The sequence below is a fragment of the Labeo rohita genome, chromosome 25 (genome assembly GCF_022985175.1).
Source record: "Labeo rohita strain BAU-BD-2019 chromosome 25, IGBB_LRoh.1.0, whole genome shotgun sequence".
Taxonomy (NCBI): domain Eukaryota; kingdom Metazoa; phylum Chordata; class Actinopteri; order Cypriniformes; family Cyprinidae; genus Labeo; species Labeo rohita.
The window spans coordinates 27,385,842-27,401,017 of NC_066893.1; the positions used below are offsets into that span (position 1 = coordinate 27,385,842).

The 15,176-nt window shown below is 36.0% G+C and overlaps 2 protein-coding genes across 4 annotated transcripts; both read left to right on the forward strand.

The window, feature by feature from the left end:
* Nucleotides 1-1,984: 1,984 nt before the first annotated feature.
* LOC127156665 (uncharacterized) lies at nucleotides 1,985-7,814 on the forward strand. Of its 2 annotated transcripts, none has more exons than XM_051099645.1 (2): nucleotides 1,985-2,169; nucleotides 2,465-7,814. In XM_051099645.1, exons 1-2 carry the CDS (start codon nucleotides 2,091-2,093, stop codon nucleotides 3,946-3,948), a joined length of 1,563 nt encoding a protein of 520 aa, XP_050955602.1. In that variant the 5' UTR covers nucleotides 1,985-2,090; the 3' UTR covers nucleotides 3,949-7,814. Both variants share the same exon structure in this region, with proteins under 2 accessions (XP_050955602.1, XP_050955603.1).
* A 3,991-nt stretch (nucleotides 7,815-11,805) lies between these two features.
* On the forward strand, nucleotides 11,806-14,242 carry LOC127156667 (uncharacterized). Of its 2 annotated transcripts, XM_051099649.1 has the most exons (3): nucleotides 11,806-12,059; nucleotides 12,144-12,230; nucleotides 12,481-14,242. In XM_051099649.1, exons 2-3 carry the CDS (start codon nucleotides 12,152-12,154, stop codon nucleotides 13,875-13,877), a joined length of 1,476 nt encoding a protein of 491 aa, XP_050955606.1. In that variant the 5' UTR covers nucleotides 11,806-12,059; nucleotides 12,144-12,151; the 3' UTR covers nucleotides 13,878-14,242. The 2 variants fall into 2 exon arrangements, with proteins under 2 accessions (XP_050955606.1, XP_050955605.1); XM_051099648.1 differs by having other exon boundaries at nucleotides 11,806-12,230.
* Nucleotides 14,243-15,176: the final 934 nt, after the last annotated feature.

Below are 15,176 nucleotides of genomic sequence, written 5' to 3' on the forward strand. Positions count from 1 at the left end.
AATTTTAAACAATGTGTTCTGGTTTATTGTTATTATAGTGGTTTTTCCATGTGTTTGTGTACTCATTGGTTCAGTTTTTCTCATTTTAGGCTTGGTGATAAGTTTTATCAAAGTAGCTATAGAAATCTTGCTCAGTTCTTTTCTTTTTCATGTGGTATTACTGATTGGTTCATTAATAGTCATGTATCAATGGCTGACTGCATCAGATTAAGTCACAAACAGCAACTAACATACAGCACAACAGATTATTATGTATATATTTTAGTTCTAATTGTTGCTATATCCTTTATCGCTAAATAAAAACATCTGATTAATTTCCATATTCTCCTGGAACTACTTTAGATCATGTCACCGTTGTGATTTCTCACAGTTGATAACTGTATGTAAATATTAAACAGACAGTATAAAACTGGCAATTATTACTTAACAAACATTATTTGCTCAATAGAGTCTATTAACAGCTGAACAAATAATGTAGTATCCATTAAAACATTGCTGCATAATTTGGGTCTTTAAAATGGACTTTAAGAGGGTCCTTAAAGTCATAATTATCAGATGTTTTAAATTTGGGGCCAGAAAAACAAGAATAGAGATTTGGACTAAAGTGATTATTAAACTTAAAAAGAAAAGTCACTTTAATACATCTGAACTGCATGTTTAAAATAAAAACATTGCTTATGCTTATGTGATTGCTTATGATCTACTGATGATGAATTATGACATTGCTTACTTTATGCTGTTCATATTGTAATAAAAAAAAAATTCTGAATATGATTGGTTTTTTGTTTACATGGTAAACTGTATCTGGTATTTAATTCAGTGTAAACTTTTGTGGCTATTATTGTATCCACAAAATCCAATCTCGCTCTACCTTTATTTCTTTTATATGCTATATATTTGTACATACACCAGTTTCAATATATTTAATAAAACATGTCTTGAGTATTTTAAACTAATACAGTTTTACAGTTGAATGTGTGTCCAGCCTGTTTAAAGGGGTCATCGGATGCGAAGTTCACTTTTTCATGTTGTTTGAACATTAATGTGTGTTGGCAGTGTGTGTACAAATCTACCCTATAATGATAAAAATCCATGCAGTGGTTTTTAATTAATCTGTAACAATAATATCCCCTTTTTCAAATCGAGCCGTTCTCAGATGACTGTCGTTGTGGCGTCACATTCACAGAGGACACTCCCACAATAGTTGATTGGCATGAGCTCTTACTGTAGATCAGCTGTAACAGTCCGACCTCCATGTTTCGATGCCGGAGCAGAGATGTAAGTTAGACAAGAATATCTCTGATTGAGTGATTGAGGTGTTGTGTTGCTGGATGTAATAATGAACATAGTGGTCGTCATTTACTCCCGACATCTGAGCCACTGAAGATGCAGTAGATTACATTTGTTTGTGAAGTGAATGCGTCTCCCGATCTACATATATCCGTCTATATTTGCACGAATCGTTCGTGATCCAGCTTCACTTACGGCAGAAGTGAGTATAAGGGGTTTTTTATGAATCTTTGCAATCACCTTTCCTTATAACGTGGTAGTTAGGAAGTTTAGCAGCTAAAGTAAACAAGACCGTCTTTCCACAGAGAGAAGAGAGGGGCGGGGCGAGCAGAGCTCATTTGCATTTAAAGGAACAACCCCTTAGAATGAGATGATTTTTGCAGAGCTGATTTTGGCAAGGTAAAAAGGGTGTTGTTTTACAAAACCATTGAGAATTTTTAAAGTATATTAGAGACTTTTCATTAAGACCCTAAAGAATCATATCAACTTGTGGAAAATGGGCATCCGATGACCCCTTTAAGAAAAAATAAACTGCAGTACATGACTTTTTTTTATTTTCAAAATTTCAAATCCTATGTGGCGCCTCATATACAAGGTACACATGAACACAAGAAGCACACAACAGGAAATAAAGGTGAAACTTTCACTTTACAAACAAAGACGCAGGATGCAGCTGCACCGTCAGTACTGTTAACCAGATTTTGGTTATATTACATAGTTTTTTCTTATATTGTAAGATTATACATTAAATTAACAGATTTTGGAAAGCAAGTAAGAGTTTTTCTTCTAATCTCACTAAAATGAAACTAAACAGAAAACAATCAAAATGGATCCTCACGCTGATTCTTACATTTCACATCACATCTGTAAAGGCTGAAGGTAATGTATAATGTAATGTAAATGTGTATCTAATCTCATTTTACTTATAAAACAATATAATCTTGTACAAGAAACTTATATTTGTAGTCTACCTTACATAACTGAAAATAACTGTGTCCACTGTACTGGATGTAATGGATTCATGGTTGTAACAATGTATTTGATGGTTAAAATTAAAAAAATAAATACAAAATGAAACATTCTAATAAATGTACACCATTAAAATGCATGTATTAAATGATCTTTTATTCAAATAATATTTTCTGATATTTTCATCTTTAACTTTCCTTTTCAGCTTCTCATAATGATGAAGTGAGAATCCTCATCATGGGAATCAGAGGTGAGTCCAGATTCAGTGCTGCAGATCTTCTGTCAGGAAGGAAAGACAGTGGACAGGAGGACAGAGAGATTGTAAAAACTCCAGTAATTACAGATGAGGGTCGTAGAATGATGCTGGTCACTGGACCAAACCTCTGTGAGGAGGACACAGCGAGACAGACCTTCACAACAGCGCTGTCTCTCTCATCTCCTGGACCTCACGCTGTTTTAATAGTCCTGAATCTGGAAGATCAACAATCACAACAGTGTGATATTGTGAAACGAGCCCAGGAGCTGCTGGGAGAAGAAGTCCTGAAGTACTGCATTGTTCTTCTGCATCAAAATCACCAGAAACGTCTCACAGGAGCGTTCAGAGAAATGATCAACGCATGTGGAGGAAGATTTTACATCATAAGTGACTCTGAACCAAAACTTGCTCAAACCGCAGCTCTCGTAGCAGAAATAGACAAGTTAGTTTGGCTCAATGGTGACGGATTTTACTCAGTATTGACACAGAAGTTAGAAACTGAGGCAACCGCTCAAGACTTACCTGAGGAAAATCCACATTTGTCTGTAAAATATGACATTTTAGGAGGAGCAGTTGGAATTGTAGGAGGGATTTTCCTTGCATTATTTACCACTCTTGTTATTTATACTGAAGGAAAGGACAAAACCTTAATTTTTGGGACAGCATTGACTTTACTTGTATTGTTTATGGTGTATCTAAGACATTTTCTGAGTCCAGATGTTGCTATACCATTTAATTTGGCCTTGATAACATCAATTGTGGCAACTTTGTTTACAACAGACCACAAATTAATTAAAAACTTTAGAACAACAAATTATAACATTTCAAATCTATCACCCAGTATTTTATTAATACTAATTTTACCTTTGTTAATAATAGTTTATTTGCATTTGCTACTATATTATTTGGCAACAGTAATATTAAGTTTACCATTTCTGCTAGGTTCATCTTTGATCTTGGGAACAATTGTCAGCATCAGAACCTGGTCAGATGTGTTCATAGCATGTTACACTGCTCCTGGGGTCATATTTGGGGCTTTGACATTCCTTTCAGTTTACAATGAAATTATCACCCATGAATCTCCATTGTTTGTGCTCAGGTCATTTCTGTTTTGTTCAGTGGGAGCAATACTCTCAAAGGGGTTTGTGTATGTGTTTGGCCTGCTTGGTGTGAAGATTTCAATAATTCTTCTAATATTAGGAATTACAATGGTGCATTTCCATTTTAAAGGTAAAACTATAGAGAATGTGATGCATTTCATTATTTTTATAGTGATTTTGCCATGTGCTTGTGTGCTCATTGGTTCATTAGTCTTTCCCAGTTTAGGGTTGGTGATGAGTTTTCTCAAAGTAATTGTAGAAAACTTGGTCAGATCTTACCTGTTTTATGCTGCATTACTGTTAGGTACATTAAAAGTCATTTGGAGAAAGTAGACTGTGTAAGGACAAGTCACACACAGCACCTAAATGAATCACAGCATATCACAGCAGTCTCATATTTGTGACTCTGGATTACAAAACCAGTTTTAAGTAGCATGGATATATTTGTAGCAATAGCCAAAATACATAGTATTGGTCAAAATGATCGATTTTTCTTTTATGCTAAAAATCACAAAAAGATAATAAGTAAAGATAATAAGTAAAGATCATGTTCCATGTAGATATTTTGTAAATTTCCTACAGTAAATATATCAGAACTTTTTTTTTAATTACTTTTATTTTAATTACATTTAATTACTATTTTTAATGAGTAATATGCATCGCTAAGAACTTTATTTGGACAACTTTAAAGACGATTTTCGCAATATTTTTATTTATTTTTTATTTTTTTTGCACCCTCAGATTCCAGAATTTCAAATAGTTGTATCTCGGGCAAAAATTGCCCTACCTTAAAAAAACATACATCAATGAAAAGCTTATTTATTCAGCGTTCAGATTATGTAAACTAAGTGACCCTTATTACTTGATGTACATATACTTGATTGTTATTATCCTATATATTTCTGTGAAGCAGTTTGAAACAATCTGTATTGTCCAAGGCACTGGTCAAATAAAGGTGACTTGACAATTAATATACATTTCAATTGTAATTGAATACATGTCCCTTTTATTTCCCTTTTTAATATTATTATTATTATTATTATTATTATTAAAAATGATTATTTGATTTATTTTAATGCATTTGGTAATTGTTGCAAAACCAGGCACTTTTTGGAACACTCTTTAATTTATAACCCTATAAACATTATGACATAATCTATGCAATTAAACATACAGTACAGTGATATTTGATATTTCAAATTTGTGTATTCCAAACCGTTTTTATCAACATTTATAAAATATCGCAAAAGTTTGCGCAAATCTGTAACGGAAATGCACCCACTGACCACACATTTTCCAAATGGTATATAATACTGGTTAACTGTAGCTGCGTTTTTATTACCCTTTCAATTAAGCAAACTGAAATTGCGAACTGAAAATATGCCTACCGGAAACACGTCAATTTCGCAAAAACTTCCATATATTGCACAATATTTTACGCTCGCATGAGGTGGTTTATCAGGCAATTTGAAAAAGGAATATTTTGCCAGAGCCTGTGCTACACAAGCTTTTGTGTTCAAAAAGTATACAAATTTTTATTTTACAAAAAAAATGACTGATCGTTTTATTAAATAAGACCCTTCGTCCTCGACTGGGATCGTTTAGAACACTTTGAAGCTGCATTTAAACTGCATTTTGGAAGTTCAAAATGGGGGCACCAATGAAGTCCATTATATGGAGAAAAATCCTAAAATGTTTTCCTCAAAAACCATAATTTCTTCACGACTGAAGACGGAAAGACATGAACATCTTGGATGACAAGGGGGTGAGGAAATTATTTGTGAATTGTTGTTCTGGAAGTGGACTTCTCCTTTAACTAAGAGAGACATGCAAAATAAGCATAGCGGGGGGCGCAAGGACTGGAGTTGGGAAACGTACTAGAAACTTCCTGGCAGGTGTGTTGAGGCAAGCTGGATCTAAAATCTGCAGGACACTGCCATCCAGGACTAAGTTTGGGCACCCCTGATTTAGAAACACCCACAAAGTCAGAAATGCCCACTTTTGCTCTGCAGAGACCTCAATCTCAATATTAACATTCTGATTGGTTTAACGTGTAACGATCGGTCCACTGCAGCTTTATTTAGACAAACGTGAAATCCAGAATCCAAACCCTAAACAATAAACAAAGACTTGACTTGATACAGACTTGACTTGGCAAAGAAAAGAAACATAAACTCACCATACATACACGACAAGGAACAATGGCTACAAGAGGGCTACTTATAGCAAACAATGAGGGTCACGTGACAAAAACAAACCAATGAGAAACAAGACACATGACTTAGACAACCAATCAGAACATGACACATTGAACAAGGGAACCAATGGCAGGAATACATGACCGCCGTCTTTCCTTCCTGACAAAAGATCTGCAGCGATGAATCTGGACTGACCTCTGATTCCAGTAATTACAGACGAGGGTCGTAGAATGATGCTGGTCACTGGACCAAACCTCTGTGAGGAGGACACAGCGAGACAGATCTTCACTATGCTGTATCTTTTGTCTCCTGGACCTCACGCCGTTTTAATGGTCCTGAATCTGGAAGATCAACAATCACAACAGTGTGATATTGTGAAACGAGCCCAGGAGCAGCTGGGAGAAGAAGTCCTGCAGTACTGCACTGTTCTCCTGCTCCAAAATCAACAGAAATGTTTCACAGGAGCATCCAGAGGGATTGTTGGAGAAATGATCAATGCATGTGGAGGAAGATTTCATGTTATAAATGACTCTGAACCAAAACCTGCTGAAAGAGCAGCTCTCGTTGGAGAAATAGACAAGCTGGTTTGGCTCAATGATCACAGATTTTACTCAGTATTGAGACAACGGCTACAGTTAAAAAGGCTGGAGCTTTTGAAAAGACTAAGTGAAATCGACAGCAAACTTGGGGAAAATCAGATCTCATCTGCAATGCGCGACGGTTTAGGACTGATTGGATGGAGTCTGATCATTTCACTGATCGCAGTTGATCTGGCTGTTGAACAAACAGACAAAAAGTTAGTTTTTGTGGTAACTTTAGCTGGCCTTGTGACATTTATGGCATCTTTAAGAAACACTTTGAGTCCACATGTTGCTTTTGCACTAAATTTGTCTCTGTGCTCCACAGTTGTGGCTGCATTTTTAAAGTATTTCACAATGCGTGAGTCAAGTAACAATGGAAACAATGGGAAAACTGAGTTTTTATTTACAGTAGGTTTAGGAATAACACTTGGTTCAGTCACTGGCATAAAGACTTTTTCTGATGTTTTTATTGCATGCTGTGCTGCTTTTGGAGTCACGATTGTAACTTATGATTTATTACTGGAGCTCAAAAAGCTGAATGTCCCAGAATTATTCCTGTTATTTCTGTTTTGTGGATTGGGTGCTGAACTTGTGACGTTGTGTGTGATTGTGCCTAATGCTTTGTTCGGAGTGACGCTCACAATAATTCTGCTAATAACAGTGATCATAACTGCAGCGTTAAATTTAGATGCCAAAACGAAGAACACCGTAATCGAGTTACTTCCTCCTTTAGTGTTTTTTCCATGTTTTTGTTTGTTTATTGCTTCAATTGTTCTGATTTTAGAGATTTCGCTTAACGTATATATAGAATATTTCCTCGGTTCTTTTTTGTTTTATCCAGCGTTACTGTTGGCTTCTTTAACGCTGATTATACAGTGCAGAAAACCACTGAAGATGATAAAACAAAACAGAATGTCACAACTGCGCATTTTCTCTCGTCTCTCGGACCTGTTTTAATGGTCCTGAATCGAGATCACAATTTTGCTCTACACTGAATGAGACACAACAGTTATAATCTGAGAGACAAATCAATATGTAAATATAGAAATTTACATTTTTAAGAGTCTTGTGTTCTCTGTGATATACAGACATGTTTTCTTCATTGTACTTAACACTTCAAATAAAATTCATGAAATTCACCTAAATCAAGTAATTCTAAATAACAGTTCTATACATGTTTTTGATTTTACATCTTCTTGCAATAAGTGTTTTTAAAGCATATGAGAATCTAGTAAAATCTAGAATCAATCCAGATTAATTTTACTGCTTTCAGCTTTCAATAAATAACACTGTAAAGACACAATCTTGTTTCTTAGAGTATTTATGTTCAATCACGTAAGTATTCAGAAGCATATAATAATACAAATAAATAATGCATGACGTGAGCCCTTTAAATAATAATAAAGAACAGTTAATAATAAAGAACAGTTTTTTGTTTGTTTGTTTTGTTTTCTCAAATCAAAACCAACTTTGTAATATACAAGATAGGGTCGAACAAGATGAAAAAAACAAACTGCCTGATAATATTGATTGTTGCATTTCACATCTCATCTTCAGATGGTTAGTGTCTGCTCTCTTCTACTATTCAATTATTTAACTAGGAATTATTTCTTATTTTATATATATATATATATATATATATATATTTTTTTTTTTTTTTTTTTTACAATAATTTAAACTCCTGCTTAAATGTTAAATCACAAAACATTTATTTTTTATTTTATTTTGTTTTCATTTGGCAGATACATTTATCCAACATTATTCCAATTATTTTTCCAGTTTGTTTTCTCTGGGAATTGTAACTATATGTATATATATACAGTGGGTACGGAAAGTATTCAGACCCCCTTAAATTCTTCACTCTTTGTTATATTGCAGCCAAGTTCATTTTTTTTCCTCATTAATGTACACACAGCACCCCATATTGACAGAAAAACACAGAATTGTTGATATATTGTCTATATAAGACCTTACAGCTCACAGTGCATGTCAGAGCAAATGAGAATCCTGAGGTCAAAGGAACTGCCTGAAGAGCTCAGAGACAGAATTGTGGCAAGGCACAGATCTGGCCAAGGTTACAAAAAAAATTCTGCTGCACTTAAGGTTCCTAAGAGCACAGTGGCCTCCATAATCCTTAAATGGAAGACGTTTGGGACGACCAGAACCCTTCCTAGAGCTGGCCGTCCGGCCAAACTGAGCTATCGGGGGAGAAGAGCCTTGGTGAGAGAGGTAAAGAAGAACTCACTGTTGGCTGAGCTCCAGAGATGCAGTCGGGAGATGGGAGAAAGTTGTAGAAAGTCAACCATCACTGCAGCCCTCCACCAGTCGGGGCTTTATGGCAGAGTGGCCCGACGGAAGCCTCTCCTCAGGGCAAGACACATGAAAGCCCACCTGAAGGACTCCAAGATGGTGAGAAATAAGATTCTCTGGTCTGATGAGACCAAGATAGAACTTTTTGGCCTTAATTCTAAGCGGTATGTGTGGAGAAAACCAGGCACTGCTCATCACCTGTCCAATACAGTCCCAACAGTGACAGGACGACTGGTTGCAATCGAGGGAAAGATGAATGCGGCCAAGTACAGGGATATCCTGGACAAAAACCTTCTCCAGAGTGCTCAGGACCTCAGACTGGGCCGAAGGTTTACCTTCCAACAAGACAATGACCCTAAGCACACAGCTAAAATAACGAAGGAGTGGCTTCACAACAACTCCGTGACTGTTCTTGAATGGCCCAGCCAGAGCCCTAACTTAAACCCAATTGAGCATCTCTGGAGAGACCTAAAAATGGCTGTCTACCAACGTTTACCATCCAACCTGACAGAAAAGGAGAGGATCTGCAAGGAGGAATGGCAGAGGATCCCCAAATCCAGGTGTGAAAAACTTGTTGCATCTTTCCCAAAAAGACTCATGGCTGTATTAGATCAAAAGGGTGCTTCTACTAAATACTGAGCAAAGGGTCTGAATACTTAGGACCATGTGATATTTCAGTTTTTCTTTTTTAATAAATCTGCAAAAATGTCAACAATTCTGTGTTTTTCTGTCAATATGGGGTGCTGTGTGTACATTAATGAGGAAAAAAAATAAACTTAAATGATTTTAGCAAATGGCTGCAATATAACAAAGAGTGAAAAATTTAAGGGGGTCTGAATACTTTCTGTACCCACTGTATACTAATGTTATCAATATTCTCTCAGTTTCAATTCTCCCTTGCAGCTTTTTATCAACTTGCCAAATCACTGTCAGTCACATGACACGTGAGAATCAATGCCATTTGGTGTCATTGCTGTTGTATACAAACACGACAAAAACATTTTTCTTAATCAGCACTTTGTTTTCCTCCAAAAGATACCTAAACATCCTTAAAAGAAGGCCAATGATTTGAAGAATAATTATTTTTCTTACCCCATGCAGTGGCAAAAAAGTTTCTTCTTTGCACTTTCTCTTCCAGTTTCTCATGGTGAGGCTCTGAGGATCCTGATAGTGGGAATCAGAGGTCACTCCAGAATCAACGCTGCAGATCTTCTGTCGGATGACAGGAGGACAGAGAGATTATAAAGACTGCCCAGATGTCTCCATATCACTAAATTTGGCCTTGGTATTATGGTATCAGTTTTATATTCACCACAAAAAGTTTTCAAATATATTGATATAATAATTTACAAACAACTTTCAACCTATTTAGTTACTCAAAATGTTGTTTTAAAAAGCCTACTGTGGCAGTAATATTGTAGCATACATATTAATAGTAATACTGTGGTACTATACCTTGGCACTGAATGTTTATCTGATTTTAGTAGTATGGTGTATACAATTTATTTTAAATGCTTTGGTGTACTGTTAATGTTTTAAAACTCTTTGGTCAGAGAACGACTTTACCTGGTGGGAGACATTAATAAGCTGCACATTGCTGTTGAACTCAATAAAGATCTTCATCTCTGGTTTGGATTGTAAATATTCCTTTTCATCCAGCGTTATTAAATTGGCTTGAGAAAGTCAACTTACTGATCTACTATTTAAGAATATTATTATTATGCTTCTTCTGAGCCAAATTTCGGTATCTATCTCCTCCTAGAGCTTTCAAGCTAGAACCACCAAACTCGGTCCAGATCTTCAGACTGGTCTGACTCGGTGTGCTGTATCTTTTCAGACTGATCCGGCTTACGGTTTTCATAAACCAGACTATCAAAACCACCAAAAATCCCATAGACTTACACTGACGGAATGTTCAAATGAGCAACACTATTCAAACTCCAACTGACAAAATTCAAATCTAAACTCCCAGAATCCCTTGAGACTCAATCAAGCTTCCCTTGTATGTACTATTTCTAATCCATTTAAGCGTCCACTCTAATATTTCGAATCTATCTAAATCATGCTAGTAACATGCTAGTAACATGCTAATCGTGTTAGCAACATGCTAATCATGTTAGAAACATGCTAGTAACATGCTAATCGTGTTAACAACATGCTAGTAACTTGGTAAAAGTGCTAACAACATGCTAGTTACATGTTAATCATACTGGAAACATGTTAACAACATGCTAGTAACATGCTAATCATGCTAACAACATGGTAGTAACTTGCTAATCGTGCTGACAACATGCTAGTAACATGCTAATCATGTTAAAAACATGTTAGCAATATGCTAGCAACATGCTAGTATCTTGCTAATCATGCTACAACATGCTAGTAACATGCTAATCATGTTAACTAGAAACATGTTAACAACAAGCTAGTAACATGCTATCAACATGCTAATCAGGCTAGAAACATGCTAGTAACTTGCTAATCATGCTAACAACATTCTAGTAATTTGCTAATTATTCTAACATGCTAATCATGCTAACAACATTGTAATCAGCCTATAAAATACAAGCAACAAACTAATCATGCTAATACATGTTAACAACATGTTAAATCGTGTAAGCAATGTGTTGAATCATGCTAGCTGCTTTCATACTTTTACAACTGCTTCAAACTTTCAGGCTAGGCTTTCTCAAGCCAACTTAAAGTTTGTTCTCAAACTTTACTTATCTAGTTTGTGTCCTACAGTTTCATGAATGATTCAGTGTGAATCAGACCGTTTTTCTGTTCAAAAAGAACAGTTTCAAAAGAACATCGCTAGCTCTGTTTATAAACAACTGTTATAAACACGTGGGATATTGTGTTTTCTCAGTCAGTATACAAGTATATATATCGTCAAACAACGACACACATTTTGCTGGGAAAAACTGTGAGTCAGTAAGTTCAGTTGGAGGTCACTGACCGCAGGCACTGTTATGTCCCGCCCCCTGATTCGAAACGCGAAACACGATTGGTTAGGAAACATGCCGCGCAGCAGAAGTGAACATTCTGATTGGTTTTTGAGTCAAACGTGTCCGTCCTACCCCAGCCCCCAGAAAGTTCAAAGCCGCTGCGGTGATATTGCTACTATATACTAAACTAATTGAATGAAGTTGGTTTAAAAGCGAGCTTGCTCAAGTTGTTCGGTCTTGGTTACGTTATATCATTATTCATTGTATAGTAATCCGACTTCGTGCTAAATATAGCTGTAACAGCAAGAAGCACGCGAGCGAAAATAAAAGTGAAACTTTTGTTTCACTTTACAAACCAAGAAATAGGATTCAGCTGCACTGTCAGTGCTGTGTAATAAAACGATCGTGCTGTAAGTAATCACGATGCATCATACATTGGTTATACTGTAGATTACATTAATTGGAAAGCGAGTAAGAGGGGCTTTAATTCCCAGGCTGAAAAATGAAACTAAACGGGAAACAGTTAAAATGGATCCTCACACTGATTGTTGCTTTTCACATCACATCTATAAAAGTTGAAGGTAATCTCTTTTTACTTTTACTTATTATATTTGTATTCTACTCTCCATAACTGAAAGTGCATGCATTCATGGTTGTAATGCAAAGTCAGTGGCAGTTTGTAGGTAAACAAATGTGCCTGTTTAACCACAGAAAATAAATAAATAAACATTGTAATGAATTAACATGGACATTAAATGGTTCACATAAACAATTCTGTCATACAAACACTGCAAAGTTAACTTTTAATTCAAATTTAGCTTCTTTTTTTAGCTTCTCATGATGAGGCTCTGAGGATCCTGATAGTGGGAATCAGAGGTCGCTCCAGATTCAGCGCTGCAGATCTTCTGTCAGGAAGGAAAGACGATGGACAGGAGGACAGAGAGATTGTAAAGACTCCAGTATTTACAGACGATGGTCATAGAATGATGCTGGTCACTGGACCAAACCTCTGTGAGGACGACACAGCGAGACAGACCTTCACAAAAGCGCTGTATCTCTCATCTCCTGGACCTCACGCCGTTTTAATGGTCCTGAATCTGGAAGATCAACAATCACAACAGTGTGATATTGTGAAACGAGCCCAGAAGCTGCTGGGAGCAAAAGTCCTGCAGTACTGCATTGTTCTTCTGCTCCAAAATCACCAGGAACATCTCACAGGAGCGTCCAGAGAAATGATCAACGCGTGTGGAGGAAGATTTCGCATCATAAGAGACTCCGAACCAAAACCTGCTGAAAAAGCAGCTCTGGTAGAAGAAATAAACAAGTTAGTTTGGCTCAATAGTGACAGATTTTACACAGCACTGAATCGAACTCAACAGTTAGAAGCTGAAAGGCTGGAGCTTTTACAAAGACTAAAAGAAATTGATGGCAAACTTGGAGAAAATCAGGTCTCATCTGAAATGCATGACACTTCAGGACTGGTTGGATGGAGTTTGCTCATTTCACTAATTGCGATTGTTCTGGCTACTGAACGAAAGCACACAATGTTAATTCTTGAGGCAACTTTAGCTGGACTCGTGACATTTATGGCGTCTTTAAGAAACGCTTTGAGTCCACATGTTGCTTTTGCACTAAATTTGGCTCTGTGCTCCACAGTTGTGGCTGCATTTCTAAAGTATTTCCCAATGCGCAAGTCAAGTAACAAAATCAAAACAGAGTTTTTATTTACAGTAGGTCTAGGAGTGACTCTTGGATCAATTGCTAGTGTAAGGACTTTCTCTGATGTTTTTGTAGCATGCTGTGCTGCTTTTGGAGTCACAAATGGTGTGATTGCATTTGTAAATTTAGCATTTGTGTTAAAAAAACTGAGTGTCAGAGAATTATTCCTATTATTTCTGTTCTGTGCAGTAGGTGCCGAACTCACAATTTTGTGCGTGATTGTGCTCAAAGCTCTGTTTGGAGTGACGCTCACAATAATTTTGATAATAATCATGATTGTAATTGCATCTAACAATTTAGATGCCAACATGCAGAACACCGTAATTAATTTACTTCTTCCTTCAGTGAGTTTTTCATGTGGTTGTGTGTTTATTGGTTCTGCTGTTCTGACTTTAGAGATGCTGATGAGTTTCGTGAAGGTATGTATTGAATACCTAGTCGGTTCGTACTTGTTTTATCCAGCGTTATTGTTTGGTTCATTAATGCTGATTGGACATTCTGTGCCATGACTCGGAAAAGCATTTTTCTATTGATGACTTTTCAAAAGGAGCTGTGAATTCTGACAAACTACAGGTTTCGGAAAGCAATATTAAATTGAATATTTATGCGATATATGAAAGTTATTATAGCTTGCTTTGTTTTTGAAAGTTTGTGATGTCATTCTGATGTCATTAACCAATCAGTGTGGCCATAATGTCATTTATTTACCACAGTCGTTAGTCACATTGTGTTTACGGCTCAGCTGATTGACTAAAACAATTTGACTGCAAAACTCGCTACCCACTGTGTCATTTGATATACCTTACACATTTTTATAATGTGAACATGTTTTTTGGTTGTTACCAGACATATAATTTGTTATTTGTTGTGCAATCTTTTGGTTTTTGTCCATGAAGTGGCAAAAATAATGACCACAAATAAAAACACTGAGATGAAGTGTTTCATTCATTTAAGATTTATCTTGTATTGAACCCAGAACATTTCTGTAAGCTTTTAATGTTTTTTTCAAGCATATTTCTCTTATTCCTTTTTGTTATAATAAGCTAAATTCAACTAAAAAGTAGGGTGATATTTAGTACTGTAGTACATTTTATTAATACATGTTATATTTAGCAATTTTCCATACATGTCATGACTGAATACTGCCAAATGGCTGCTGAGAATTAATCTTTGCCATTAAAATGAATAAATATTAAATCTTAAAATATATTACCACAGAAAACAGCTATTTTAAATTGTATTAATATTTCACAATTTTACTGTTTTTACTGTGTTTTTGATTGATTAAATGCAGCCTTGGTGAGCAGAAGAGACTTTATTCAAAAGTATTTAAAAATCAAAATCAAACTTTTAAATGGCAGTGTAAAAGTTTAAACTATAGTCTTTTCAAGAGGGACATTTCTAGTTTACCATCTTTAGACAAAGGCAACTTTTTTTCTGCAGTTGTAGTAAGATTTGATGTTCTATCGATCTTTTGTGGTAAAGAGAAACCCTCTTAAACCAGCTTAAAGTGTTTAGTTGGTCTCCCAGTCTGGTTGATCTGATTAAGCCAGTCTGATTTGATGTTTTAGAGAGGTTTGGGGCACTTCAGTTGGCTGGTCAAACCAAGTTAGACCAGCACACCACTTCTAGCCTTTGTTAAATCTGTTTTTCTCAAGAGTTCAATTAAGCTTGTCCAAGTAGGAAGTTGGAAACTGTTGCACAGTCATATTTTAAAAACTTTTTGCTCCGTACATGTGCTTGTGTTTTGACAGATCACTGAGCTAAACACTAAATATAAGCTGTGATTTACTGAGGACACGTCGTCC

Bases quoted from the DNA above. Each gene is read 5' to 3' on its own strand.
- LOC127156665 (XM_051099645.1), top strand. From the start codon at position 2,091: ATGAAACTAAACAGAAAACAATCAAAATGGATCCTCACGCTGATTCTT. The intron at 2,170-2,464 runs GTAATGTATAAT...TTTCCTTTTCAG, and splicing joins CACATCTGTAAAGGCTGAAG to CTTCTCATAATGATGAAGTG.
- LOC127156667 (XM_051099648.1), top strand. From the start codon at position 12,152: ATGAAACTAAACGGGAAACAGTTAAAATGGATCCTCACACTGATTGTT. The intron at 12,231-12,480 runs GTAATCTCTTTT...TTCTTTTTTTAG, and splicing joins CACATCTATAAAAGTTGAAG to CTTCTCATGATGAGGCTCTG.